At 40.7% G+C, this 25714-nt stretch overlaps 1 protein-coding gene across 1 annotated transcript in view; it reads left to right on the top strand.

Moving 5' to 3' along the window:
- fam135b (family with sequence similarity 135 member B) overlaps window positions 1-21586 on the top strand; it is a 103052-nt gene extending 81466 nt beyond the window's left edge. Inside the window, exons 9-20 of the mRNA XM_072674283.1 lie at window positions 307-356; window positions 534-689; window positions 1753-1826; window positions 4240-4394; window positions 5213-7301; window positions 7583-7749; window positions 8733-8824; window positions 9024-9121; window positions 10516-10667; window positions 11208-11318; window positions 11660-11773; window positions 14944-21586. Of these exons, the coding sequence (XP_072530384.1) occupies window positions 307-356; window positions 534-689; window positions 1753-1826; window positions 4240-4394; window positions 5213-7301; window positions 7583-7749; window positions 8733-8824; window positions 9024-9121; window positions 10516-10667; window positions 11208-11318; window positions 11660-11773; window positions 14944-15149 (3464 nt within the window). The 3' untranslated portion in view covers window positions 15150-21586. The remainder of the gene's footprint in view (window positions 1-306; window positions 357-533; window positions 690-1752; window positions 1827-4239; window positions 4395-5212; window positions 7302-7582; window positions 7750-8732; window positions 8825-9023; window positions 9122-10515; window positions 10668-11207; window positions 11319-11659; window positions 11774-14943) is intronic.
- Window positions 21587-25714: the final 4128 nt, after the last annotated feature.

Consider the following 25714-nt stretch of genomic DNA (forward strand, 5'->3'; position numbering starts at 1 on the left):
TTTAAATCAGTCAGTTACACCTGAATAAAATCAGTGGCATCAGGTAACTGAACTGAACACCACACACAGTACTAAAGGTTCCACCAGTACTGAAAAAGGATTCTTAGACCAGGCAAGAAACCATTTAAGCATCCAAATGGTTCTTTACGACTGGCCTGGTTCTGTATAGCTTTTACTAAAGAACCCTTAAAGAGAACCTCTCTGTTTTGGGAGTGTAGTAGATGTGTTGAATACGTAACACATTCATGAGGAGGCGACAGGCAGGTTTCATTCAAATCTGAGCTGTTTTTTTTTTTCTTCCTGCAGAGGATCTGCCGATTGAGGAGACGCTGAACAAGCTCACCATCGAACTGCAGGTTCGGAAGCTTCTCTCTAGAAGACCCAGTTCAGAGAGTAACACAGTAGTAAACTGAGAGCGTATCGCAGGGCCTTCCTCTGCATTTCAGCTTTTCATTCAGCTTCAGATAAGCCTGATAGATACTTATTCTTATACTCTCTGCCTTCTCTCTCTCTCTCTCTCTTGCTCTCTGTAGTTACAGGGTGGTCATGAGAAGGTGGCAGAGCAGATATCAAGAGATTTGTCTCAGCTGTGTGTGAAGATGGCGTCCCTCTGGGCTCAGTTTGTGGAGGCCGCCGTCCCAAACCCGCAAATCCGCAGCTACCTGGCCCAAGACCACCACACACTCAGGGTGGGTCAGTCTTATCGTAACACACCGACTTGTGCGAGATGGGCTGTACTCATGTTATGAATTTCTCGTAGGTAATAAATAAGTCGATTTTGTGTCCTGGAAGTTCAGTATAGAGAATCTTATTAACACTCTTGTGCAACTCTCTTTTTTAACTGTTATACTGCTCCCATACCTGTATTTGCTATGTCTATAATAATTCTATATTTCAGTTTCCTATTATTATTAGTTCTATATTACAATATTTATTTCTTCTACTTTATTTACTACTTATACACTACTATATTTATTACTGACATATTTGCTACTTTACAAATATATTTACTATTGCCTGCTATTATATTTGCCATTTCTGTATTTCTATGTTTGCTACTTCTATATTACTGTATTAATTTTACCTTATTTACTACTTCAATACTACTTTATTTATTACTTATATATTTGCTACTTCTATAACTCTATATTTATTATGTCTATACTGCTTTATTTAATACTTCTGTATTGCTAATTCTGTCTTACTTCTATTTTATTTACTACTTTTATGCTACTATACTTGGTACTTTTATATTTCTATATTTGCTAATTCTATCTTACTAGATTTATTACGTCTACTTTATTTACTACTTTTATATTTCTATATCGCTATATTTACTACTTCTATAATAACATTATTGTAACCAACTGAACTGTTATTTTACTTTGCTTCATTGTAATCATTCATTTGAAGTAAATATTTCTAAAACATTCTTATGAAATTAAATAATGGACAGATAACAGATAGATAACTCAGTATTTCATGTTTAGGTTCAGGTGAATTCTGCATTAACACCAAGAAAACTGAATAGTTACTAAGAGTAATAAATACATGCTGATTAAGAACTCTTTGTCTACTTGGATATCTATAATTACAATACACAACTTTTAGAGAGAATTGTTAAGGACACATTTATGCAATATGGCAATATGATCAATCACAATTAACCACATTAACCAAACATTAACAGCCAAATATTCAGAGAGATTATTTTGTGTTCAACATGAGTTGTAATGCATGTCTTCTCCACAGGTCAGGAGATTTTCTGAGGGCTACTTTTTCACTGAACACCCCAAAGAGTCTTCACTCACGTTTCAGGAGGAGCTGTGAGCACTCTGTCTTATTCTCTTACAGAAACACACACAAATAAAGACCTATGTTTACCAGTTGTATCTGAAAGTTAGATTTCACACTGTTATACAGTAATACAGTAGAAGGTGTAGAAGGTCCTTATGAATAAACTATAACCTTGTCTGCAGCCATTACTGTAATAGAGTGACAGATGTTTTTTATGAAAGTCAAGGTTTAGACCAGAAGTGAGAGAGCTGGCAAGAAATGTGAACTAACTATGGGTTTATTCTAATGTTATATAGAGTTAATTACAGGTAGACACTCTCACTGACCACTGACTTTATGTTTATTTGGGATTATTCTAATGTTATATAGAGTTTTACAGGTAGATACTCTCGCTGACCACTGACTTTATATTTATTTGAGTTTATTCTAATGTTATATAGAGTTTTACAGGTAGATACTCTCACTGACCACTGACTTTATGTTTATTTGGGTTTATTCTAATGTTATATAGAGTTTTACAGGTAGACACTCTCACTGACCACTGACTTTGTGTTTATTTGGGTTTATTCTAATGTTATATAGAGTTTACAGGTAGACACTCTCACTGACCACTGACTTTATGTTTATTAGGGTTTATTCTAATGTTATATAGAGTTAATTACAGGTAGACACTCTCAACTAACCACTGACTTTATGTTTATTTGGGTTTATTCTAATGTTATATAGAGTTTTACAGGTAGATACTCTCGCTGACCACTGACTTTATATTTATTTGAGTTTATTCTAATGTTATATAGAGTTTTACAGGTAGATACTCTCACTGACCACTGACTTTATGTTTATTTGGGTTTATTCTAATGTTATATAGAGTTTTACAGGTAGACACTCTCACTGACCACTGACTTTATGTTTATTAGGGTTTATTCTAATGTTATATAGAGTTAATTACAGGTAGACACTCTCAACTGACCACTGACTTTATGTTTATTTGGGATTATTCTAATGTTATATAGAGTTTTACAGGTAGATACTCTCGCTGACCACTGACTTTTTGTTTATTTGGGTTTATTCTAATGTTATATAGAGTTTTACAAGCAGATACTCTCACTGACCACTGACTTTATGTTTATTTGGGTTTATTCTAATGTTATATAGAGTTTTACAGGTAGACACTCTCACTGACCACTGACTTTATGTTTATTTGGGTTTATTCTAATGTTATATAGAGTTTTACAGGTAGACACTCTCACTGACCACTGACTTTATGTTTATGGGTTTATTCTAATGTTATATAGAGTTTTACAGGTAGACACTCTCACTGACCACTGACTTTATGTTTATTTGGGTTTATTCTAATGTTATATAGAGTTAAGTACAGATAGACACTCTCACTGACCACTGACTTTATGTTTATTTGGGATTATTCTAATGTTATATAGAGTTTTACAGGTAGACACTCTGACTGACCACTGACTTTATGTTTATTTAGGTTTATTCTAATGTTATATAGAGTTTTACAGGTAGATACTCTCACTGACCACTGACTTTATGTTTATTTGGGTTTATTCTAATGTTATATAGAGTTTTACAGGTAGACACTCTCACTGACCACTGACTTTATGTTTATGGGTTTATTCTAATGTTATATAGAGTTTTACAGGTAGACACTCTGACTGACCACTGACTTTATGTTTATTTGGGTTTATTCTAATGTTATATAGAGTTTTACAGGTAGACGCTCTCACTGACCACTGACTTTATGTTTATTTGGGTTTATTCTAATGTTATATAGAGTTTTACAGGTAGACACACTCACTGACCACTGACTTTATGTTTATTTGGGTTTATTCTAATGTTATATAGAGTTTTACAAGTAGACACTCTCACTGACCACTGACTTTATGTTTATTTGGATTTATTCTAATGTTATATAGAGTTTTACAGGTAGACACTCTGACTGACCACTGACTTTATGTTTATTTGGGTTTATTCTAATGTTATATAGAGTTTTACAGGTAGACACACTCACTGACCACTGACTTTATGTTTATTTGGGTTTATTCTAATGTTATATAGAGTTTTACAAGTAGACACTCTCACTGACCACTGACTTTATGTTTATTTGGATTTATTCTAATGTTATATAGAGTTTTACACATAGATACTCTCACTGACCACTGACTTTATGTTTATTTGGGTTTATTCTAATGTTATATTGAGTTTTACACGTAGAAACTCTCACTGACCACTGACTTTATGTTTTTTTGGGTTTATTCTAATGTTATATAGAGTTTTACACGTAGATACTCTCACTGACCACTGACTTTATGTTTATTTGGGTTTATTCTAATGTTATATTGAGTTTTACACGTAGAAACTCTCACTGACCACTGACTTTATGTTTATTTGGGTTTATTCTAATTATTCAAATTTATTCTGCAGTATCAGTAGGCATGCTCAGGTGGCTGTGGAGTTGAGGAGTTCAGACTACATGAGCCGGATGCCCCCTCTGCCCATCGAGTGCCTGGACATTGACGGCGACTGGAGCAGCTTGCCAATCATATTTGAGGACAGATTTGTGGACGCACCCTGCTTAGGTCTGTTTTTAATCTTAATCTGATGCTGTGCTACATAACGGAACACACTCCTTACTGTTCAAAGGCCCGAATTGTCCTTAGTTTATTTCATTTGACAAAATGTCCATTACGTACAAGTCTTCACATGACCTGCAGACACTGCACCTCATAACGCACTAGATAAACATCGCTTAAAGCTTTTAGAGAGTAAATCTGGAGCAGTAGCCTAGCCACCTCAGAGTCCAGACATCAACTTTATTAAATACATTCGGGTAAACTTTGAGGATGTTGAGAAGCAGAAAACTTCTTGAGGTGAGGATTAAGTCTCCTTGCAGATTTCTGCAGAAACCCTGAAAGAGATTCTCCTAAAAAAATGGAGGATCCGAGGACAATCTTATACTTGATGACAATAAATGATGATAATAGAGTAAAGAGTCTCTGGCACAGTATGGTACACTGTAAGCAAAAATGGGTTCTATACATTACTGAAAATGGGTCTTTGCTAGCAGTAGTGGAACTCTTTGGTAATATATAGAACCAACTATTTTACTTGTATCTTGTATCTATATAGACCCATTGGCTTTATTAAAAAGCTTTTGAGGGGCCCTTTAATATGAGTATACTTGTAAATCTCCAGTGTTATTGCCTACAGCCTTCTGTACCCATCTGTGATGCCCTGTACACAACACTAAGAAGTTGAACTCACGGTGCAACATCATAGTCTGTTACTATATGTATATATAACATAGCAAATATAATTTAAAGGGTATTTCTGCTTTCCACAAAACATGTAAATGCTTTTAGCTCTTCTATAATGAAGCACATTTGGTTTCTTTCAGATTACAAAACACATGTGCCAACCCAGCCCATCTCAACCTCTCAGCAATCTGCTGAACCTGAAGAGACAGTAAACCAGACCATCACACCAGCAGAGGGGAGTCCATATTCTCACACACCAGCAATAACCCCTGAAGATCCCTCTTGTGAGGACTATATGGACCTGCCCACTTACATGGCTCTGATTGGACAAGAGCGGGACTTTGTCATAGACAAGGAGGGAAATACAACCAAGGCTGAGCATAGGATTGATGAAGATGAAGATGGGACGGTGTGTATAGACAGAACTGAAGCTGAGTTTGAGTCCATAGCCAAGTTAGAGAGTTGCTCAAGATCTGGAAGTAGAGATGAAGCAGTTGACCAGTGCCAGAGCATGGAAAGTGCTGAATTAGACTCGGAACTACAAACGGAAGTCCAAACCCTTGAAAGTGCTGATCCTGAGCCTGACCCTACAGATATTACAGATATAACTGTGGGGTTGTCCTGTGTGGACAGTGGCTTGCAAACGTTGGAGTGTCTTTCAAGTAACGGTCTGAGGCACATTGACGTCAGACCCAGTGATTCAGACCCATACAGAGGAGATGAAGTACTGCTCATCCAATCAAACGTGACAGAATCCGTTAGCCGCATGAACTCTGATGGCCCAAAGCTCCTTAATCACAATGAAGATGCAGACACAGTACTCGATGACTCCTCCACAGGGGCACCAGCATCTTTGACACAAGCGAAAGATGGTGGGATCGAAGATCCTAGTGGGACAGTGTTGTCTGAGTCAATTACACAAACCCCTACAACCGACCCGCCAATCACACCACCCCATAACTCACACAACATTCAGCATCCCGAGACTCCGCCCAGAGGTGGCTTCCTAGGCAGATCAAATAAGGTAATAAAGCGCTCTTCCTCCGTAATCTCTGACTCGGGCATCGAGAGCGAGCCCAGTTCCGTGGCCTGCTGGCCCCTGGACGGCCGTGGTGGGGTTGTAGGTCGTGACTCTCTGCAGCAGCAGCACCTTAGCCGTCGACGGGCTGCCCACCGCAGTTCCCTTGAGGGGCTTCAGACGGAGAGCCACGGCAGCCTGCCCAGCGCCACGCAGGCTTCACTGACCTCTATCAGCTCCCTGCCCTATGAAGATGAGGAAGAGGAGCGGCAGAGGCAGCTGAACACCCTCACCAAATCCGCCTCTGCTCCGCAGATTAGCAGCCCCGACGACAGCGAGGACAAGCAGGAGCTAGCCAATCAGCAGAGACGGAACACTGAAGAGACCGGGCAGAGGAGTGTCGTTCTGGAGGTGGCCAGTCACACAAGACGAAACCTAGAAGGCGACTCTGAGGGCGTTCCTAATCAGGACACTAATCAGGAGGTGTCTGAGGAGGCACTATCCAATCAGGAAACAGCTGCAGATATCGAAGCTGATGCCAGCTTGTTAAGTGTCGTCCAGGAAGTACTGCTCTTTCAGCAGTTTGTAGCGCACAAAGATGCTCTGGACGTTCAAGTCAACGAAGACAGCAATGGCGTGTTGCATGTGGAAGACTCAAGTTCGCTTGACGATGACACTAAAACATGTGCCTGTGAATCTGAATGCTGTGAACACAAGGGGGCGCCAGAGTCAAACACAGATTTGGTTAACAACCCAGATAACCAGGATTACGACGATGTTAGTTTCCATCACATTCATCTGAATGAGCTTGAGGATGAGAGGAGCTTTACAGACACACAAACCAACAAAAAGGAAACCCATGTCAGCCTGACTACCAATGACAAGGAGAGGCCCAGTGACCTCACAGGGCTCCTATCCAATGGCAGAGAGCAGAAGGGACTGGAGGGGCAGACCAGAGCCAATAAGGCACAGAGTTCAGGCCTGGCTTTCGTCAATAAGAAGGTAGTGGAGGTGGTAAACCTGTCCGTGTCCTGCGCTCCAACCTGTCTGCCCTTTTCGTCCGTCCTCCGCGATTCGCCGTCCGTAAGTGGACTCTCTGCCCGCCAGGCCACCTCCCCCATTACCCATCAGCCCCTGGGCTCCTTTGGAATCATCTCCTCCTCTTCCTCCTCCCTGTGTGCTGAACAGGAGATCAGTGAGAGGATGCTGAAGTAAGTGACATGAGCTGGGTTTTGATCTACTTTGATTTATTGAGGGTATATATGTTATATATATGTAGAACCATTTAATAGCTCTTCAACAAGAGACCAGAGACCTCCAACCATAATCAGTTCAATTCAATACTAGTCAAACTTTCCAAAAGTGTCCCACTGTCTTAGAATTTGGGTAGGAGTTGGAGCTTGGAATGTAAATCCAGTCTCTCACTGCTGTGTATCTGTGTGTCTGTGTATGTATGTGTGTGTGTATCTGTGTTTGTGTGTGTGTGTTTTAGTTTTTATAAAGCTAAAGAGGCGTTTCTGAGGGAGTTAGCATTCAGAGCCACTCTCTACAGCGACCTTCCTCTCCTGGCGTCTGATCATCCTTACTTCCCCCCTGAGGAGGAAGAGGAGGAGTTTGAAGATGGAATCCACTTGGTGGTGTGTGTCCATGGTCTGGATGGTAAGTACCTGTAAACTTTGATCTTGGAGAACCCCTGCTCTTCACAGTTTGCTGGCTTTCCTTCCTGCTCTAACACACCTGATTCGTTTAAAAAGTTCATTAACAAGCCCTTTTGCTGTTGGAATATGTGTGTGTGTGTGTGTGTGTGTGTGTGTGTGTATAGCCTTCAGCTATAGCTAATGCGAAAATGTGGCTCTCACTCTTAGGGAGTTTTTTTTCTCTTTAACAGGCAGCTCCACTCATCCACTGCACAGCCTGCAGTTCCTTTTCCAGCTCCTTACATACAACCCCTGGCAAAAATGATGGAATCACCACTCTTGGAAGAGTGTCTTTGAATTGTTTCCATTTTTAGCATGTCTATATTTTGTAGCATGTGTAAGTTGTATGGCATATCTACAAAATAAACAATTACTTAATATATAAATATTAATGACTTATTATTCTTATTAAATAACTTCCTCCAAGAGTGGTGATTCCATCATTTTTGCCAGGGGTTGTTGACCCACTTCCTACTCATGTTTTGTTTATTCTTGTTATTTGCTTAAGGCATTTGCATTACTTATTGGTTCATTATATGATTTATAGCAACAGCATTCAATGAAGTGATACAGCTTGTGTGGCCCGGAACTTACTGTTGTATAAAACATGCTAGCACAAAGGAAGCTTCATCACATTATGAGAGTGGATCTACAGGGAAAATACTCCACTCTGCAGGAACGGGGTACTCCAGGAGCAGGACTGGGAAACACTACAGAAAGGAAGTTTTGTAGAACCCAGTTATGTTCAGCTGTAGGCAGTCTGTTGTTTTGTCTTAGGCTAAAAAAGTAAAGGGAATGGTACAGTGAAAGAACCCTAATTTACACCTGGTTTACATTCAAGACTTGCATGTGTTCTAAGCAGGTTCTAGCACCTCAAGAGCATACTGTATATGTGTTGGGTTGTTCTGTGAATACCTCAGGCCTGTATGTTTTGGTTGCTTTCAGGAAACAGTGCAGACCTGCGTTTAGTAAAGACCTTCATAGAGCTCGGCCTGCCAGGGTCCAGACTAGACTTCCTCATGTCTGAACGCAACCAGGTAATTATGATCAGCGCTCTCACTTTAGCCTTAACATTCAGGCCACATAGTAGTAACAGCCCAACCACTGGGAACTACCTCTACCACTAGTTTATCAGCTAAAATAAACCTAATAGACTTTTTTAGTGATTATGAGACTTTTCAGTCACTGCTGGTGAGCTGCAGTTGGGAGTAATGCTCTCTCTCTCTCTTTCTACAGACCGACACGTTTGCAGATTTCGACACCATGACGGACCGCCTGCTTGATGAGATCATTCAGCACATCCAGCTCTACAACCTCACCGTGGGCAGAATCAGGTTTACAACTTTGTTGCACACATTCACTTAAACCCGTCACATCCCCAAGTCCGAAAAACATTAATATCCAGAATAAAGTTCTAATAAAAAATTAAGGGGGAAATCTCACCAAGTCTGTTGTTGAGTCTGCTGTTACTGAATGTGCAGGTCTTGTTTGACCACAAGGTGGCAGTGTTGTAGTGTTGAACTGTCCATAAGGGGGAATTAGAATGAGACCTGGGTGTATGTATCTACATTTCCTGAATCCTCACAGTCACAGCAAACAGCAGGCCAGCCAGAAAGAAGCTTCCCCTACAGTGAACCTAAGCACACACACACACACACACACACACACACACACACACTAAAAGGAACCATACTTTTCCAGCTATTCTGGTAGCCACATGTTCCATCAGAACCTTTTCATTGACCAATTTTTGGCCAATGAAAAGGCATAGCAGGTTCTTCCCCATGTTTCTCCTTGGTCTTGGTTCTTATTAGTGGCTGTTCCTCGTGTTTTTAGAGAATTTTACCCTTTGAGTCTTGGTTTGTCTCCATAGTTCTTAATAATGTTCTTCGAGAGTTTTGGTTCCTCAGTAGAGAGTTTCTACGTTTGAATCTTGGTTCCTCTCAGTGGTTCCTCCCCATGTTTTAGAGAGTTTCTCTTTTGGGTCATGGTTCCTCCTAATGCACATAGAGAGGTTCTCCCTTTGCACTTTCCTCTCAGTTGTTCTTCCTCATACTCCTAGTGAGTCTTTTCCTTTTGGGTCTTGGTTCCCCTCAATGTTTCTTCCTCTACTGAGGTTCTTCTTGGTTCCTCTCTGGGTTCTTCATCATACTCTTAGAGATCTTTTCTGTTTGAGTCTTGTCTCGGTTCCCCTTAGTGGTTCTTCCTCATGCTCAGTTTTTCTTGACTCTGTAGCCTTTGGCTTGAACACTTGGGTTCTGTACCATTGGCAATACTACGAAGCTGCTTTGTCACAACAACTGTATAAAAAAATAGAAAAAATCAAATAAACTCACATAAATGTTGATTTTATATTTGTATTAGCTGCCAAAAGTAGCTACAGAACCCACGACTACTGGGAGACCCCAATAACACAGAACAGTGGCTAACAGTGGTAATCCACACTTTCCACCGGGAATGCAGGATATGTTAATAAGCAAGTAAACAAGCACAGAGGGCTGATGCAACTACCACAACACAGAGCTGTTTACAGCAGTGCTTTAACCCTTGAATGCCCAGAGTTATTATGTAGGTCTGTATTGTCATTTAATGGTAAATATAATTTATGTTTCTAGTTAATAATGCAGTTAATTGTGTAGTAACTGGCTACAACAAAACACAGTTAAAATCTGAAGAATGTTTGTGTTTCTGTTATAAAGGTAGTTTGTTTATATCTGTGTGTTTGCAGTTTTATTGGTCATTCTCTGGGAAACGTCATCATTCGCTCAGTGCTGACCAGACCGCGATTCCGCTGCTACCTCAGCAAACTGCACACCTTCCTCTCTCTGTCTGGACCTCACCTCGGCACGCTGTTTAACAACAGCACGCTGGTCAGCACAGGTAACACAGACACACGCCTCTTTTTCAGTTTCTCACTTTTTGACATAATCTGTATCGAGCAGCAGTTCTTTATATTGTGTCAGAAAATTTCATGGTGAGTCGACCAATAGAAAGGAGCTCCCAAATGAGCTCTAAGTGGTCCAGCGGAGTAAGGCGCTGCCACTATGACCTCCAGCCAAAGCCCAAGAGAGCACAATTGGCCTTGCTTTGGTGGGATGCTGGCCGGCATGGACGTATACTAGCCGATGCATCAGAGCTGGGTACATTGCGCTTTCCTCCGAGCATGTTGGTTGCCCAGTGACTTTGAATAGAAGTGCTGGCAGGTTGCGCATGTGTCAGAGGAGGCACATGTCAGTCCTCACCCTCCCAGTGTCGGAAACATTACATGTGATAGGGGGAGAGTACTAACGAGTGGGTTAGGATACTCTAAAATGACGTCCATTAAAAGTCTAGGTTAGGGTAAGGTTTCCCTCCTGTTGCCATGCCATGTGTGTTTAATATTTCAAGGAGTGTTAAAATGACAGCATTCTGTGCTCTAAGGTTTGTGGCTGATGCAGAAGCTGAAGAAGTCTGGCTCCCTGCTTCAACTCACCTTCAGAGACCACCCGGACCCTCGTCAGACGTTTCTCTATACGCTCAGCCAAAAACCAGGTAAAAAATTACTATGGGGTGTAATGCAATGTCATTTCTGCATATTATATGCATTCATATTCAGCATATCATTACAGCTGTATGATTTACTGACAAATATTTATTTATTGGAGCATTCAGCTACTTTAGGTAGCCAATAGAATAGGACTCTTAGGAGGAGATAAACAGGCATGGGGTAGAGTATACACAGGTAAAGCCAGTTAAAACTCAACCACACAACCCGTCCACTATGCACTAAATAACCAGCATATCAAGTATGCAAGTGGTACACTGTGTTGATCTGAGAGACTACACACACACACACACACAACAGGACCTGATGTGTTTCTATTGTGTTGCAGGGCTGCAGTTCTTTCGGAATGTGGTGTTGGTGGCCTCTCCCCAGGACCGCTACGTCCCCTTCCACTCAGCTAGGATAGAGATGTGCAGGACGGCTCTTAGAGACAGAACCACAGGTCAGTCTCACCAAACCCACAGCACACCCCAGTGATCAAGAGTAGCTTAGCAGAGTGTCTCAATCTTCTAAACTCCAGGATATGTAGAGTTTTCAGACCTGAGCTCTGGTGTAAGAAGCTGTTCACAGTTAGTAGGTACTAGTAGGTACTAGTAGGTACTGCTACTTGGGCATGAATCTGAAGTTGGCTTCATGTTTCAAGTTTCCATTCCACCTTAAATGGCGTAGCTTTGCACGGTGCTGGTGTACAAGAACAGAACTGCTGCATCATTTAAAAGAGGCCTAGCATGGGAAACTGTATTGATCTTGGCATGGCTGAATAATGAGAGTTCAGCTCTCAGGAAGCAACAGGCCATGAACCTCAAACACTGTTGTTCCTCCTTCAAAAAAAAATCCAGCAAAACCAAAACAGAGCTGTAAGACCTTGTGTAGTCCTGGTAAGGAAGATCTGCCAATAGAATAGGACTATCTGGAGTAGATAAACATGAACCTATTGGCACCATGCTGCTTAGTGCCAGGCATGGGCTAAAGGGGTATTGAGCTGTGGGGACTGTGTTCTCTGGAATGATGGATGGTGCTCCATCCAGGACGTTTCAGAGTTGAGGATGGGGTGGGATGGTGATCATCCTACATCCTGATCTCACTTTTGCTATTGTTGCTTAATGCAATCATATCCTCACAGCAATGCTCCAAGATCTAGTAGAAAACCCTTTCTGGACAGTAGAGACAGTTACTGACAGAAAAACTATTTTTTTAAAACTCTTGATTTTAGCAGAAACAATGCAGTGAATGAGCTGGTGTCCCAATACTTTTGTCTATATAGTCTACTTACCATTGATACATTAATCAGCTGAATTAAATGCATTTAAATACTGCATAGATTCATTCTGCAGCACCTTTGGGACCATTTATATAAGAAGCCAGCTTCAGGGTCATTACTTGGACAGTTCGCCGAGCTTTAGATGCTTACAGGTCTAGGTTGTACATCATATTTGGTATTGTTTTGGCAAAATATTTAAATATAAATGTGAGACTTTTACAGTTCTAACCGCTCTTCATTTATCTGTTTTAGCTAACTATCGATTGCATAGTCCACATAGCTCCTCCATCATCGTATTTTACCATCTTTTGGCATACTGGACTGTGATAGGTTCAAGTATGTTAGTGATGTAGAGAAATAAGTCGCTTCATAGGGCCTCACAAATCGCTTTTTACAGGGATGCTACTAGAGCCTGTGCTCTCAAATGGAAAATGAAAAGATTTCACTGTGGAAACACGTTTGACACAAATACCAAATGTGTGTCTAATTAGAATAATCCACCCTAGAGTAGTAAACTATTGGGCAGGGTGAGTATTCATCCTGGACACCAAAAAAACAAGCATGCACAACTCATAGACCACTGCTTTAGTGCCCCGAGGATGTCACCCTTAAGTTAAACTGCATGAGGTCCAGTTAGATGACCCTAGGGTGTAGAGGAGATTATGCAGATTAACCAGAGTAAAGTAAAGGTTGTGCTTCCTGTCTCAACAACAGGCTCAAATTTGGTCTCAACCTAGTCTTAAACTTGATGAATGAAACATGTGTGACATGTGTGAGATGTAGTGTGTTGGCAGGAGAGAGAGAGAGAGAGAGAGAGAGAGAGAGAGAGAGAGAGCAGTGTGAGCAGTGATCAGAGTTTGTTTCGGTTACTCTGTATTCTTTATTGCCACCTTTGAGATGGCTACGCTCTCTCTGACAGCTTTTCACAAAGGTTTAAGGAGCAGATGAAAGAATTTAGTCACGGTGTGTCAGTGTGACACTGCTGAGGAGATGGTGTCAACACATACACACAGATATACACACACACACACACATACACACACACACACACACACAGACAGAGCTGTTCAGGTAGAACTGAATTCACCAAGGAGCTGTAACCGAAAAGTGAAAAACAGATGGACTGTTTGTGTGTGTGTGTGTGTGTGCTTTTATTTCTGATTAATCAATCATAATAATGTAGTGAACTCAGATTTTTCTTAGCGTGACAATGTTTTTCCTAAAGAATCTGAGGTGATGTTTCTGTGACTTACAACAGTTCTATACCTTTAACCCTTTCGTGAGTGAGATCTGGCTGTCTGTGACGTCCACACAGGCAGTTTTTACAGCAGGATGTGGCTGTTGCTCAAGACTCCATTGTACGCCACCTGTAAAATGATGTGTAATTCAACAGGAAGTAACTGTGCAGACAAGAGCAGATCAGGAATCCTGTGGTATTATTTATAATTATAGCTCTGGAATGATGGGATGAGTTGGGCATGAGGTGGGCTGATGATCATTCAACATCCTGACCTCACTAACAGTGTTATCGCTGAATGCAATCAAATCCTCACAGCAATACTTTAAAATCTGGACAGTAGAGAGCAAAAGCAGTATTTGGAAGAGCAATGAATGAGCAGGTGTACCAATACTTCTGTCCTTATCGTGTATGCCTATATACACAAGTAAAGCCAGTCAAAATGCAACCACACATCCCTTTCACTATGCACTAAATAACCAGCATACCAAGTAAAGTTCAGCACAGAAGGACCTGATGTATTACTTGGCCTTCCAAATTTGGTAGAAATTGTGTTGAAGATGGAGTACAATTAGGAATAAATTAAAGAAAAAAAAAAAAAAAAAGTTTTATGCATGCATTTTTGCATATGTAGCTTCTGCATCATTTAAGGTGGAACAGAAAGCTCCAGTAAGAAGCTAGAGAATAACTCCAGCCTCATGAAGGTAGGCGTTTTTGTTTACAGTGTCATAAATCAGCACTGATTTTATGCCAGAAATGTTCTACTGAGGTGACGTGACATGGTGGTTACATTATCATAGGCACGGGACACTTTTCTGTGCTGTTTTAGCAAATAACCAGGGTTTAAACCAGCACAAAGAGTTCGTAAAAAAATTTAACGAGCTCACTGAGCTTAAAATTGAGCAAGTGTGTGACCGGTATGGCCGGCAAACCTGTGTTGATTAGCAGCTTAGATGAATGAGTGGAACTAAAGCATGATTGCTGGGACTTGCTAAAGGGTTACATTGCCGATCCATGCCGGGCACCTTTGAACTGATCCGACTGTACAGTGTGTTTTCCTGCATCAGTGTATGACTGTGTGTGTCCGTATCTCTGTCCTTGTGTCCTACACCAGGTCCGGTGTACACAGAGATGATAAACAACTTGCTGCAGCCGCTGCTGGATGCTCCGAACTGCCGGCTGATCCGTCAGAACGTGTTCCACGCTTTGCCGAACACGGCCAACACACTGATCGGCAGAGCCGCTCACATCGCCGTGCTGGACTCCGAGCTGTTCCTCGAGAAGTTTCTGCTCGTCACCGGCCTCAACTACTTCAAATAGCGACTTGGGGCGTTTCGCTCTGTGTAACAAGCCAGCTACAATGCTCCAGCGAGTTTCAAATGGCCAATCAGATCACACCTCAGAGGCCACATTCAAAGGTTTGTTAGATTAAACACAACAGGTCTCCAAGAGAAGACCAATCAGAAGCTGTTTGACAAAGCAATCCGATTAAGCAGAACAGGTTGCATCAGGGCTCCTCAACTTAAAATAAAAGGCTGATCAGATCGCTCCACAAAGCGCTGGTGGGCAGATTGCAGCGGGGCAAGACGATCTAGCAGTATATACATATATAAATGTTGTACAGTATGTATAGTAAGTATATAGTGAGAAGTATATAGAGGTGAAGATAATATCCGGAGGCTCGAACAAGCCTTAAACCAGATGATATTAACACAGCTTTGAGAATTAGCTCTCACAGTGTTCTGTTTCCAACCAGTGTCGTCCGTGTCCCATCCGAATGTACGTGTCGTATGTACTAACAGATAGATGTGTCCACTCATTCAGCCATGTTTAAGATCCCAAGCATTTTCTCATCGCTGTTCATGACTTGAAGCGGTCGAAGTCACTGGACCCTCAATACTTGAAGAAAGAGGTTTGATCAGCAGGGTCACGTTTGTAAATCTGTTCTGTAAAGTTCTGTTTGTTTTTGCCCATAGAGAACTGCTGTAAGACTTTCTGATGAGTTCCTGAGTTCCTCCATGTGAAGAAAGAACTATTTTCGTATGATTTTATTTTTTAACGACACCGTTTGTGTTCTGCTCCACTTTGTCATAGCGTTTATGTAGCGAGTCGGACAAAATGTCACCGTGAAGCCAAACCATCAGTGTTATTTGTACAGTAATGCAATGACGTGTGTTCTGTAAACATCCCCATGTCTGTCCATTTCTGGTGTGTGTAGAGAAACCCGAGATCTTTTGTCTGTAAGTGTTGACGATATATTGCCTTAATTTATCAAAAAGGCTTGTATTTATCAGCGTCATCTTCTGTTAGTGTTACCCTGTCCTGTCTCAAACTCCCACTGTTGTTTTTAATGTTTATTCATCCCCACCTGCGGAGACTGAGGCAAAATCTGATAGCTTGAACTGTTAACTACTGATATTGTTTTTCACAGCTTGCTATGTTTTTGTTTCTGGACCATATGATTCATATACGTATTTATTTTTGTGCATTTTGTATAAAATCCAACATTTACATGCCGAACCATGCCGCTTTGCCATCAGCAGCCGGAGTCCAAAAGAACACAATTGGCTGTGCTCTCTCCGGTTGGGTAGATGGCGCTCTCTCCCCTTATCTCTCTTAAAAGCGAAGTTGGCCCACACGAGCATCTGATACTGTGGAGCTGGGGACCCGCCGCTTTCCTACAAGCGTGTCGGCTGCGTTGAATTGGCGGCAGTTTGAAAAGAGGCAGTGGCTGGCTTTGCATGTATTGGAGGAGGTGTGTTAAGCCCGTACCCTTCTAGTGTTGGGAGCATTGCTAGTGCTAAGGAGAGTTACATACAGGTGAGTAGGTTTGGTAGTACCAAATTGGGAAAAAAGGAAAATTTTAACCCATGAATATATAAATAAATAAATAAATAAAAGCCATCATGGGCCTCATGGATACTGTAGTCCGTTTCACACCATGGGTGTTTACAATGTCAACAACAGTAATAGGGAATTATAGGGATTTTGTTGGCGATCCTGAAGTCGATTTAGTGAGATATGCAACACATCCGTATTCACATCAGCAGTGTGTAGTGGGACCTTATCCATAGCCAAGAATGAGCACATTTCCTGATTGATCTAGCTCACCAGTCAGAATGACCAGTGTCCAGCTAGAAACACTATCTATCCATTCACCCGTCTTTGCATCTGCTTCTCCTTGGTCAGGGCCGCAGTAAGTCCAGAGCCTACCCAGAATCATTGGGCTCAAGGCAGGAAATAGAAATGCTGGTCTAAATAGTGAAGTAGACTGAACTCTCTGGTTGGCATCATGTGGCTCTATTCTTAGTGCTTTGATGTTATTTCCACTTGATGTCCTACATCGAAACACAAGCCCCAGATGATTATAGGGAAATGGGAAGGAGCCTCTGAATGTTAGGCTACGTTCACATAGCATCTGTAGTGGCCCAAATCCATTTTCTCATCAAATACACATTTTTCAGGCTGTTCACAATATCTTTTTAATGTGACTCATATCCGGCCTTGTCTGTCTGAACAGTTCAAACTCCTAAACTGACACACATGCAAAAGGGCATTGCTTCAAATGAAGTTTCGTTTTCATCTTCGCCAGCATCACAGGAGCTATCAAGTTTCAGAGCTGTAAAAAGGGCATTATTTAGCCACACCCCCTTTTCCTGGTTTGCATCCTTGGTTTCTTTAAACTTTGCATTTAAACTTTGTATTTTCCTTGGACAGTGCAGCAGCATCCTCCTGTGGCTGTGGATTTCTGTAGAAATCTCTTTAAATACAGAGCGGTTCTGTCTCTCACTAACTGCTGTCTGTCATTGATTTTCACTTCTCCTCAGCGAATGTCGAGTTGGACTGACGTAAAAGCCGCATGAATTTTGTTCTAGGTGTTTAGACCCAGTCACATTGCTGGGTTTCAGATTTCAGTACCACATATGAAAATGGCCCAAATCACCTGTGTGTGAACGTAGGCTTAGTGTGAGCGCATTGAATTGCCCTGTTTTTTTCTGAGTACTGGGATGCTTGTTGCAATTATTGTCCTTGATAATTAGCTGAATGCTACCAATGAGATTAGTCTAAAGAAACACTGGAGTATTACACTTGGTACACTAACTCAGCACTTTAGAGACTGAACTAAAATAATGATACATTGAATTTGCTTGATTCAAATGCGTACAAGTCATTCTATGAAACAGGTGCCAAACTTCCTGTTTCCTATTCCCAGTAATATTATACCTTTTCATTTAGACATGGGAGACATACTCACAATAAAATGTGACAGGGTGGTAAATTTCATCCTAAAAAGGCCGCAGTTCTACACGTTGTTCCTGACCTTGCACTCAGGTCAATCAAATATCAGATAACATGAAAAAGGAGGGAGACTTTTCCTTTCTATTTTGTGTGGTAAATTAGTTGGCCTAACCTTGATGAACGCAGTGTAACATGAAAAAGCAAGAAGTAAACAATGTAACAGAATATCAGAACTCCCATTTTCATTGTTGTTGTTTCTGGCTTACTGCTTATGAGATAACTGAAAGCAACAGCACAATATTCATAAATAAAAAAAATACTGTGTGACGGGGTAGTAAGTCAAACTAAGAGATGCATCCAAATTCTAACATTAGTACAAATGTGTTTGTTATTAATTTTATTATTATTATTATTATTATTATATCATATTTAAATCATCAATATAATCCTGAAAATCATTAAGGTTTGATACAAAATGTAATTTATTTGGTTATTTTAGATCCAAATGCCATGTTGGTCTATACAAACATTTGAAAATGGCCATGTACTGATGAAACAGGATAAATAAATAATGTTACTCTTAAAGAAATTATATTGTTTGGCAACAAGAACACTTTAATTAATAACTTTAATCTTTGGAAACAAACTTAAGCACTTTTTGTGTGCTTAATGCATCTCATCACACGTTGCGAACACAAATGCCACCCGTTTCATAGAAAGACTCATAATAGCATTTCTACACATTTCAAGCAGATCACAGCAACACAATCACCAGAAGCAGACTGAAACTGAAGGACAATGTTATGATGCGGTAACTTGTATTCATATGGAAATCGTGTACACGCCTCAATCCAGGAAATTCAACACATTAACTTTTTTCAGGAGTGCTCCTGTCAATCACAGGAACAAACTCGCCCATCCTGGCCTCTCTCTCCGTCCCACCGCCCTTGTCAGGAATGTCCATCTCAGCTCTTTTGTCCCCCTGATCCTCTTTGTGCTTTTGTGTTTGCACAGACTGACACTGATCGGTCAGTAAACGTGCTGCTAGAGCGATTGATGATAATTAAACTCTTTAAGCACATCAAAGAGTGACAGAGGTCACATGATAGGTCACATGACTCAGCTGCTGCGTCAGCACTTAGAGAGACCCTACACTCAATACTTTGATTCCCAAAATGTAGGCCTACTGCTGCAGACAGGCCTGTGTGTGTGTGGTACAAGCAGTGATGGTTATGTTTATCCATACAAGACAGGCATAACAATGAAGAGAAGAGGCCTGATTTTACTGTTAGCATTCGACAAGGGCAAGTGTGTGTATGTATGTATGTGTGTGTGCTCGCCTAGAGAGTACTGCCAAAGGAGATATGGAGTATCCAATGAAGGTGGAAAAGACTTTCCATTGCACAAAAGTAGAGTAACATTAACTGCAGATCTACAGCTGAACAAACGCCTCTAATAAGAGTTGCATATTTGTGAATTGTAGGCGAAATGTTTGCACTGAGAGGACAAATAAAGGCTTTTAAGTCCTTTACTTTTTAATGTTTATTTACTTTATGATTGGCAGTATGTTGAGTTTTTGGCTTGTTTTGAGCTGTTTGTTGAAATTTCAATTAAGTTAGGTTGTTAGGTTTCTAGATTGTTTGAGTTCTTAGGTTGTTTAGTCATTTTGAGTTGTTAGATGTATTGATTTGGATGTTGTTGGATTGTTTGAAGTTCCTGAATTAGTTTTAGTTGCTTGTTTTGAGTTGTTGGATTGTTTAGGCTGTTGGATAGTATGTTTTTTTGGGTTGTTCAGGGTTGCTGGATTGATGTGGGTTGGATTGATTAGGTTGTTGGATTGGTTTGGGTTGCTGGATTGATGTGGGTTGCTGGATTGGTTTGGGTTGGATTGTTTGGGTTGCTGGATTGGTTTGGGTTGCTGAATTGGTGTGGGTTGGATTGTTTGGGTTGCTGGATTGGTGTGGGTTGGATTGATTGAGTTGCTGGATTGATTTGGGTTGCTGGATTGGTTTGGGTTGGATTGTTTGGGTTGCTGGATTGATGTGGGTCGGATTGTTTGGGTTGCTGGATTGATGTGGGTCGGATTGTTTGGGTTGCTGGATTGATTTGGGTTGTTGGATTGGTTTGGGTTGGATTGGTTTGGGTTGCTGGATTGATGTGGGTTGTTGGATTGGTTTGGGTTGGATTGTTTGGGTTGCTGGATTGATTTGGGTTGTTGGATTGGTTTGGGTTGGATTGTTTGGGTTGCTGGATTGATTTGGGTTGTTGGATTGGTTTGGGTTGGATTGTTTGGGTTGCTGGATTGATTTGGGTTGTTGGATTGGTTTGGGTTGGATTGTTTGGGTTGCTGGATTTATGTGGGTTGTTGGATTGGTTTGGGTTGGATTGTTTGGGTTGCTGGATTGATTTGGGTTGTTGGATTGGTTTGGGTTGGATTGTTTGGGTTGCTGGATTTATGTGGGTTGGATTGTTTAGGTTGTTGGATTGGTTTGGGTTGCTGGATTGGTGTGGGTTGGATTGATTTGTAGCTGGATTGTTTTGTCCTCACATTCATCTTCATCCAAAGCTCATTTATATCACCTCAACCCCCTTTGCATGAACATGCATATACAAATGGCTGCCTACCTTGTTTTCTTTGATTTGCATATCCTGCACTGTCAAAAGTTTGAGGACACCTTGCTTTCCAGAAATATTTGATTACATTTTCTTTGTTGGTCAGCAATAACTTGATGTATTAAAGGCTCAGCAGGTTTGTTGGGAATGAAGCCAAAGGCCACGTTTTATTCCCTTGCACTCATCAGCACTCAGACCTTTCAGGTTGGACAAAAGAGTTTTAATCTGTGCTTCTAAAAAGTAGTTTGGAAAAGAAAATTGTTGAATCACTCTCCGGGTGACAGCTGCTCTTCATACCAAGAGACTTTGATGAACATGAAGCTGAGTGGTAAAGATCAATAAATCCAAAAGACTGGCACAACCTTTCTAGTTGTTTTTGTCTTACTTAATTGAGACGCAACAGTGAAAATGAAATATTTCTCAGCAAATTTCAGAAGAAGGCAAAGCTTTCCCAAACTTTTGATGGGCTGTGTAGTGTCTATATGCGCGTGTGTGTGTGTGTATATGTGTTTGTCCTCTGAGAGGCAGCTATGGTTCATGTTAACAGTTTATTACTCATCCTGTGAGCTAAACTTGCCCTTCATTTTGACAGCAGACTTTTGCCACATCTCTTCATGTGTGTTTTGATCATGAATGTAGAGAAATGACTGACAAAGCGATGTATTCACTGTGAGAATGTGTTTGATCTCTCTGATCTACTGTGCTAGAGATATTATTGACCAGATCATCCGTGCCAATGATAGTCTAATATTTTTCTATGTTTGCTTAATGTGTTCCTTGTAGCTTTTGCCCAAATGTATAAAATATAAATAACATATATATATTCATTATATTTAAACATGTATTACATTATATACAGTATATATGATTAGATGAGAGAAAATAAATATTCTTCTTCTTTTAAACTTTGACTTGTTGGATTGTTTACAAAAGTAATCTTGACCCCTCCATGCTTATGCAGTAATTACAGGCCAATTTAAAACCTTCATTTCCAGGACAAGATTGTTTAAAAGGTGGTATCTATTCAACTGAGTGATTATTTATTACAATTCCAACACTTTAAATGAGCCATTTCAGTCTGTTTATTATTGGGCTATAGAACAGTACAGAAATAGCTCTTCTTAAAGTTTGAATGACCTTAATGATTATTAGTATGCTACTTTTCTGCATTGGTTCTTTCAGACCTTAGAGCTGTTTTTGACTCAGTTGACCACAAAATATTTCTTAACCATTTACACGATTCGATTGGTCTCTCTGACTCCTCCTAAATTGGTTCCTGTCTTACTTGAGTGGCTGTGAATGTCATTTTACATGAAATTCTTAGTCCAAGCATCCCACTTTGTTCTGTGGAGTGGACCCCTGCTATTCAAAGTCTTTATTCTCCTGTTAGTCAGAGTATTCAATAAATATGATATTTCTATACATTGGTTTGCTGATGATACATAGCTGTTATAGACAACTAGCTTTTGACCTATTACCACCTTGCTTAACTGCTTAAAGGACACCACATCCTGTACGTGTTGTAATGTCCTGTAGCTAAATAAGGATAAAAGTGTAATCATTGTCATTGGAAATGGTGAACAGAGAGCTGAGAAACTTGAATATCTAGAATCCCAGTTTACAAAGGCTCAGTGCTCTGTCAAGAACCTCAGCTTGTCTATCCTTCACATACTGATGATTACACAGTGTTCATTTCTCTGGTGAAGCTTGAGAACTAAGCCTGTTCTGTAATAAATCCTGGCTGCTGCTTCTGTCAAAGTCTTAAAGCAACTTTCTACACAAGGAAATGCAAATCCTATCATCCAAGGGCCAAACAAGGATGTGGACAAACAATGCAGGCTGGTCATCACATACTGGTCCTCTCAGCTCATACATTCTGCTTAGCCAGCCCAGAGTAATTCAGGCGATCGATAATGGGGGCCAGTCTCTTCTCTGCCTGTGGAATTGTACATTAAGCCAGAGATTTGTCAGGTCTTAAACAAGGCTCATGATGGAACCGAACAGTAAAGTGGTCTTTCTTTGAAGTAATAAAGCATCCCTCCGTCCCACAGCAGAGTCTGGAGGTCCCTCAGACACATGTCTGTGCACAATGAGCACTTTTCATTTGTCCTTGTCGTTTACTTATGCTCAAAAACACCAGCGCAAGAAATTAAGCAAAGCCAAGAACGCATCTCGTATTTATTCACCACGGAAGGAAAAAAACCCTGATTCAGCCCGAGTGGGTTTACTGCTGGAAGACAAACAGCAGTTCTTTCTGTGTCCTCGGGGACCCGTGAGATTCTGCTTATGCTGTTTTTTTCCCCCTCCCCTCTGTTGCCAGAGGACGGGGAAAGGGAAGATGAGTTTTGTCATTAAATCCATCACGCCGCCTGATTGAAAGTGTATTCGTTCTCTGTTTGCGGAGACAAGCGGCCCATCATGTCTCCCAGAGCGAATGTTTAGAGGAAGACGTCGTCAATAAACAAAGCTCCAGCGGGAGTAATTAGCCGCTCGTAAATCTGCCTGTATGGACAGTTATAGAATCTCTTAAGGCCTCATTATCCAATACAGCACCGATGGCGCGCTGATAACCCACCAAAGTAGGACGAAGACTCAGACGGGGCATTATGCCTGGCACAGAGTCCTCCTGCACGAGAAGATGACTGCTTGCTCTCAGAAGTCGTAGTTCAGAGGCTGTCATGCCGGCGTGAGCAGGTTTTTAGATTAGATTAGCTCGTACTTTTTTCCGTTGTTTGCTTCAACGCAGAGATTTACAGCTATAGACTCTCACAAAATACAGCAATATAAATGCAAACACGGCCCTAATGGGTTTTGAAGCCAGCCAAAGCAGATAGCAACTAGCAGTTGTGAAACAGGACTGTTAAGAGTTTAGGCCTTCACTTCAGTTCAGGCCACAATTTTCAAAGTTGTATGAAATTGTATAAAATATATGATGGAACACCTTGTTAATGCTCATTTCCACTAGCCACCCTATGGGATTCTGGTAGTATGTTATTAGCACTAAGCTCAGAACAGTGCACTTGAACATTTGTTGGCTGTTTTACATTAAACACAAAGATGAGACTGAAGGCTTGTGAATAGATCCCATGTTTGGTGACACGTGAGCTTCTCTTATCTGTTGCAGTTTTATAGTAAAGATCCTTTTAGATTCTTTAAGTGGTACAGATCTGCCCCCACTGGTTCCCATCGCTAACAACTGCCTGAAACCTGGCCATCCTACCACTATATAGTACACTATATAGACAAAAGTATTGGGACACCTGCTCAAAACATTTCTCACAAAATCAGGCTATTAAAAAGAGTTTATCGTGCTTTTGTTGGAGTAAGTAAAAATTAGTCTCTACAGGAAAGGCTTTCTAGTCAAGTCAAGTCAAATTTATTTGTATAGCGCATTTGTCACAAAGCAGCTTTACATAATTAGTAAAAGACTGAAGAAAAGAAATAACATAAGAAGACATGAAGGATCCAAGACCCCCAGTGAGCAGCCAACAGTGACAGTGGCAAGGAAAAACTCCCTCAGAGCTGGAGGAAGAAACATTGGGAGGAACCAAAACTCACAAGGGGGACCTGACCCATCCTCCTCTGGTCAGAACTATTTATAAATTATTGATACAAATTATCAAACCATCTATACTGTTGAACTGCTCTGATCATAATCATAATAATCATGGTGTAGTATAACTTAATATAGTCATGGCAGTGATGGTCAGAGTAATGATAGTTAATAGTGTAATGATAGTTAAGAGTCCTGGTCATGGTCATTAGGCAGTAAGCAGTGGTAGGAGGGTGTGCCGCTGGTCCAGCATCTCAGTGTACTACAGTGTTCCCTGTGTCCGTGAATTTTCTTTATCTAAGGGAAAACATTACTTACCAAAAGCTAAACTTAACAGATGAGTTTACTAGATTGTGGAGCATTGCTGTGAGGATTGAATTGCATTCAGCCACAAGCCACAAGCTCAGACATTTGGTTTGGTTTGCTCTTGATTGTTGAAGTGAGTGAAATCACCATGGTCAGATCCAAAGAGCTCTCTGAAGCCTTCAGAAAGAACAATTATTTTATTTCAATTTAAGCCATGCTGTTGCTCCAAGCATTATAAATCAAATCAGTGAGGGGATTCATCTTGTTGGATCAAAGCAAATAATGAAAACTGATAATGAAACCGAGGACTGACTCATGGATTGCAGGTTGGACGATGTCCATCAGTGCAGTATGATGCTAAACTGTCCACTTTCACAATAGCAAAAATTGTGTAATTGCTTATGTTATAACACACCCCTAATGCGAAATTATATATCCGCGCATGCATGGATGCGCTTTCAGATCATAAAATGTGTTCTCTGTAGCAAGCCAAGAACAAGAGAAATAGAAAGAAAGAGAGAGAGGGGTAAGTCAAGAAACCATAAATATGCATTGTATGCCCTCACAGGCAAGCGTGTCAGCAAAATATACCACCTCACTTAAAATAATCAATTATTCGATAGAAAAACATGCTTCTACAAGATGGATATTGATTCTATAGAGCTTGAGTTAGCATGTGGTAAATGTTTATAGACGCATGAATATATAAGGGATGTCCACATACTTTTGACACACGCTTTGACACTGTCCCAAAGCAGCTTGTCTCAAAATCTGAGTGCAGCCTTTTAATGAGTGTGAATGAGAGAGATTTGGGGTGGACTCTTTAAGAGCATGAGAAAGAACTTCTGAGAAGAGCCATTGCTGGAAAGAAGAAACTCTCTAAGAACCTGAAGGAGGACAACTGGGACGAACCAGGACTCAACAAGAGATCATAATCATGGAGAAGGATTTCTGATTAGAACCAAGAACTCAACGGAAAAAAGAAGAACTGAGAAGAACTAATTTTAAAAAAAAAGAGAAACCCTCTAAGAGAATGAAGAAGAACCGAGATTTGGATCATGAGGACGAGTCACTGATTGGAACCAAGGGCTCGAATCAGAAATCCAAGAATCTAAATTTAAGAGCACAGGGACGAACCACTGAGAAGAACTAATACTCAAAAGGAGCAATTATC

Source organism: Salminus brasiliensis, chromosome 2 (genome assembly GCF_030463535.1).
Source record: "Salminus brasiliensis chromosome 2, fSalBra1.hap2, whole genome shotgun sequence".
NCBI classification, from domain to species: Eukaryota; Metazoa; Chordata; class Actinopteri; order Characiformes; family Bryconidae; genus Salminus; species Salminus brasiliensis.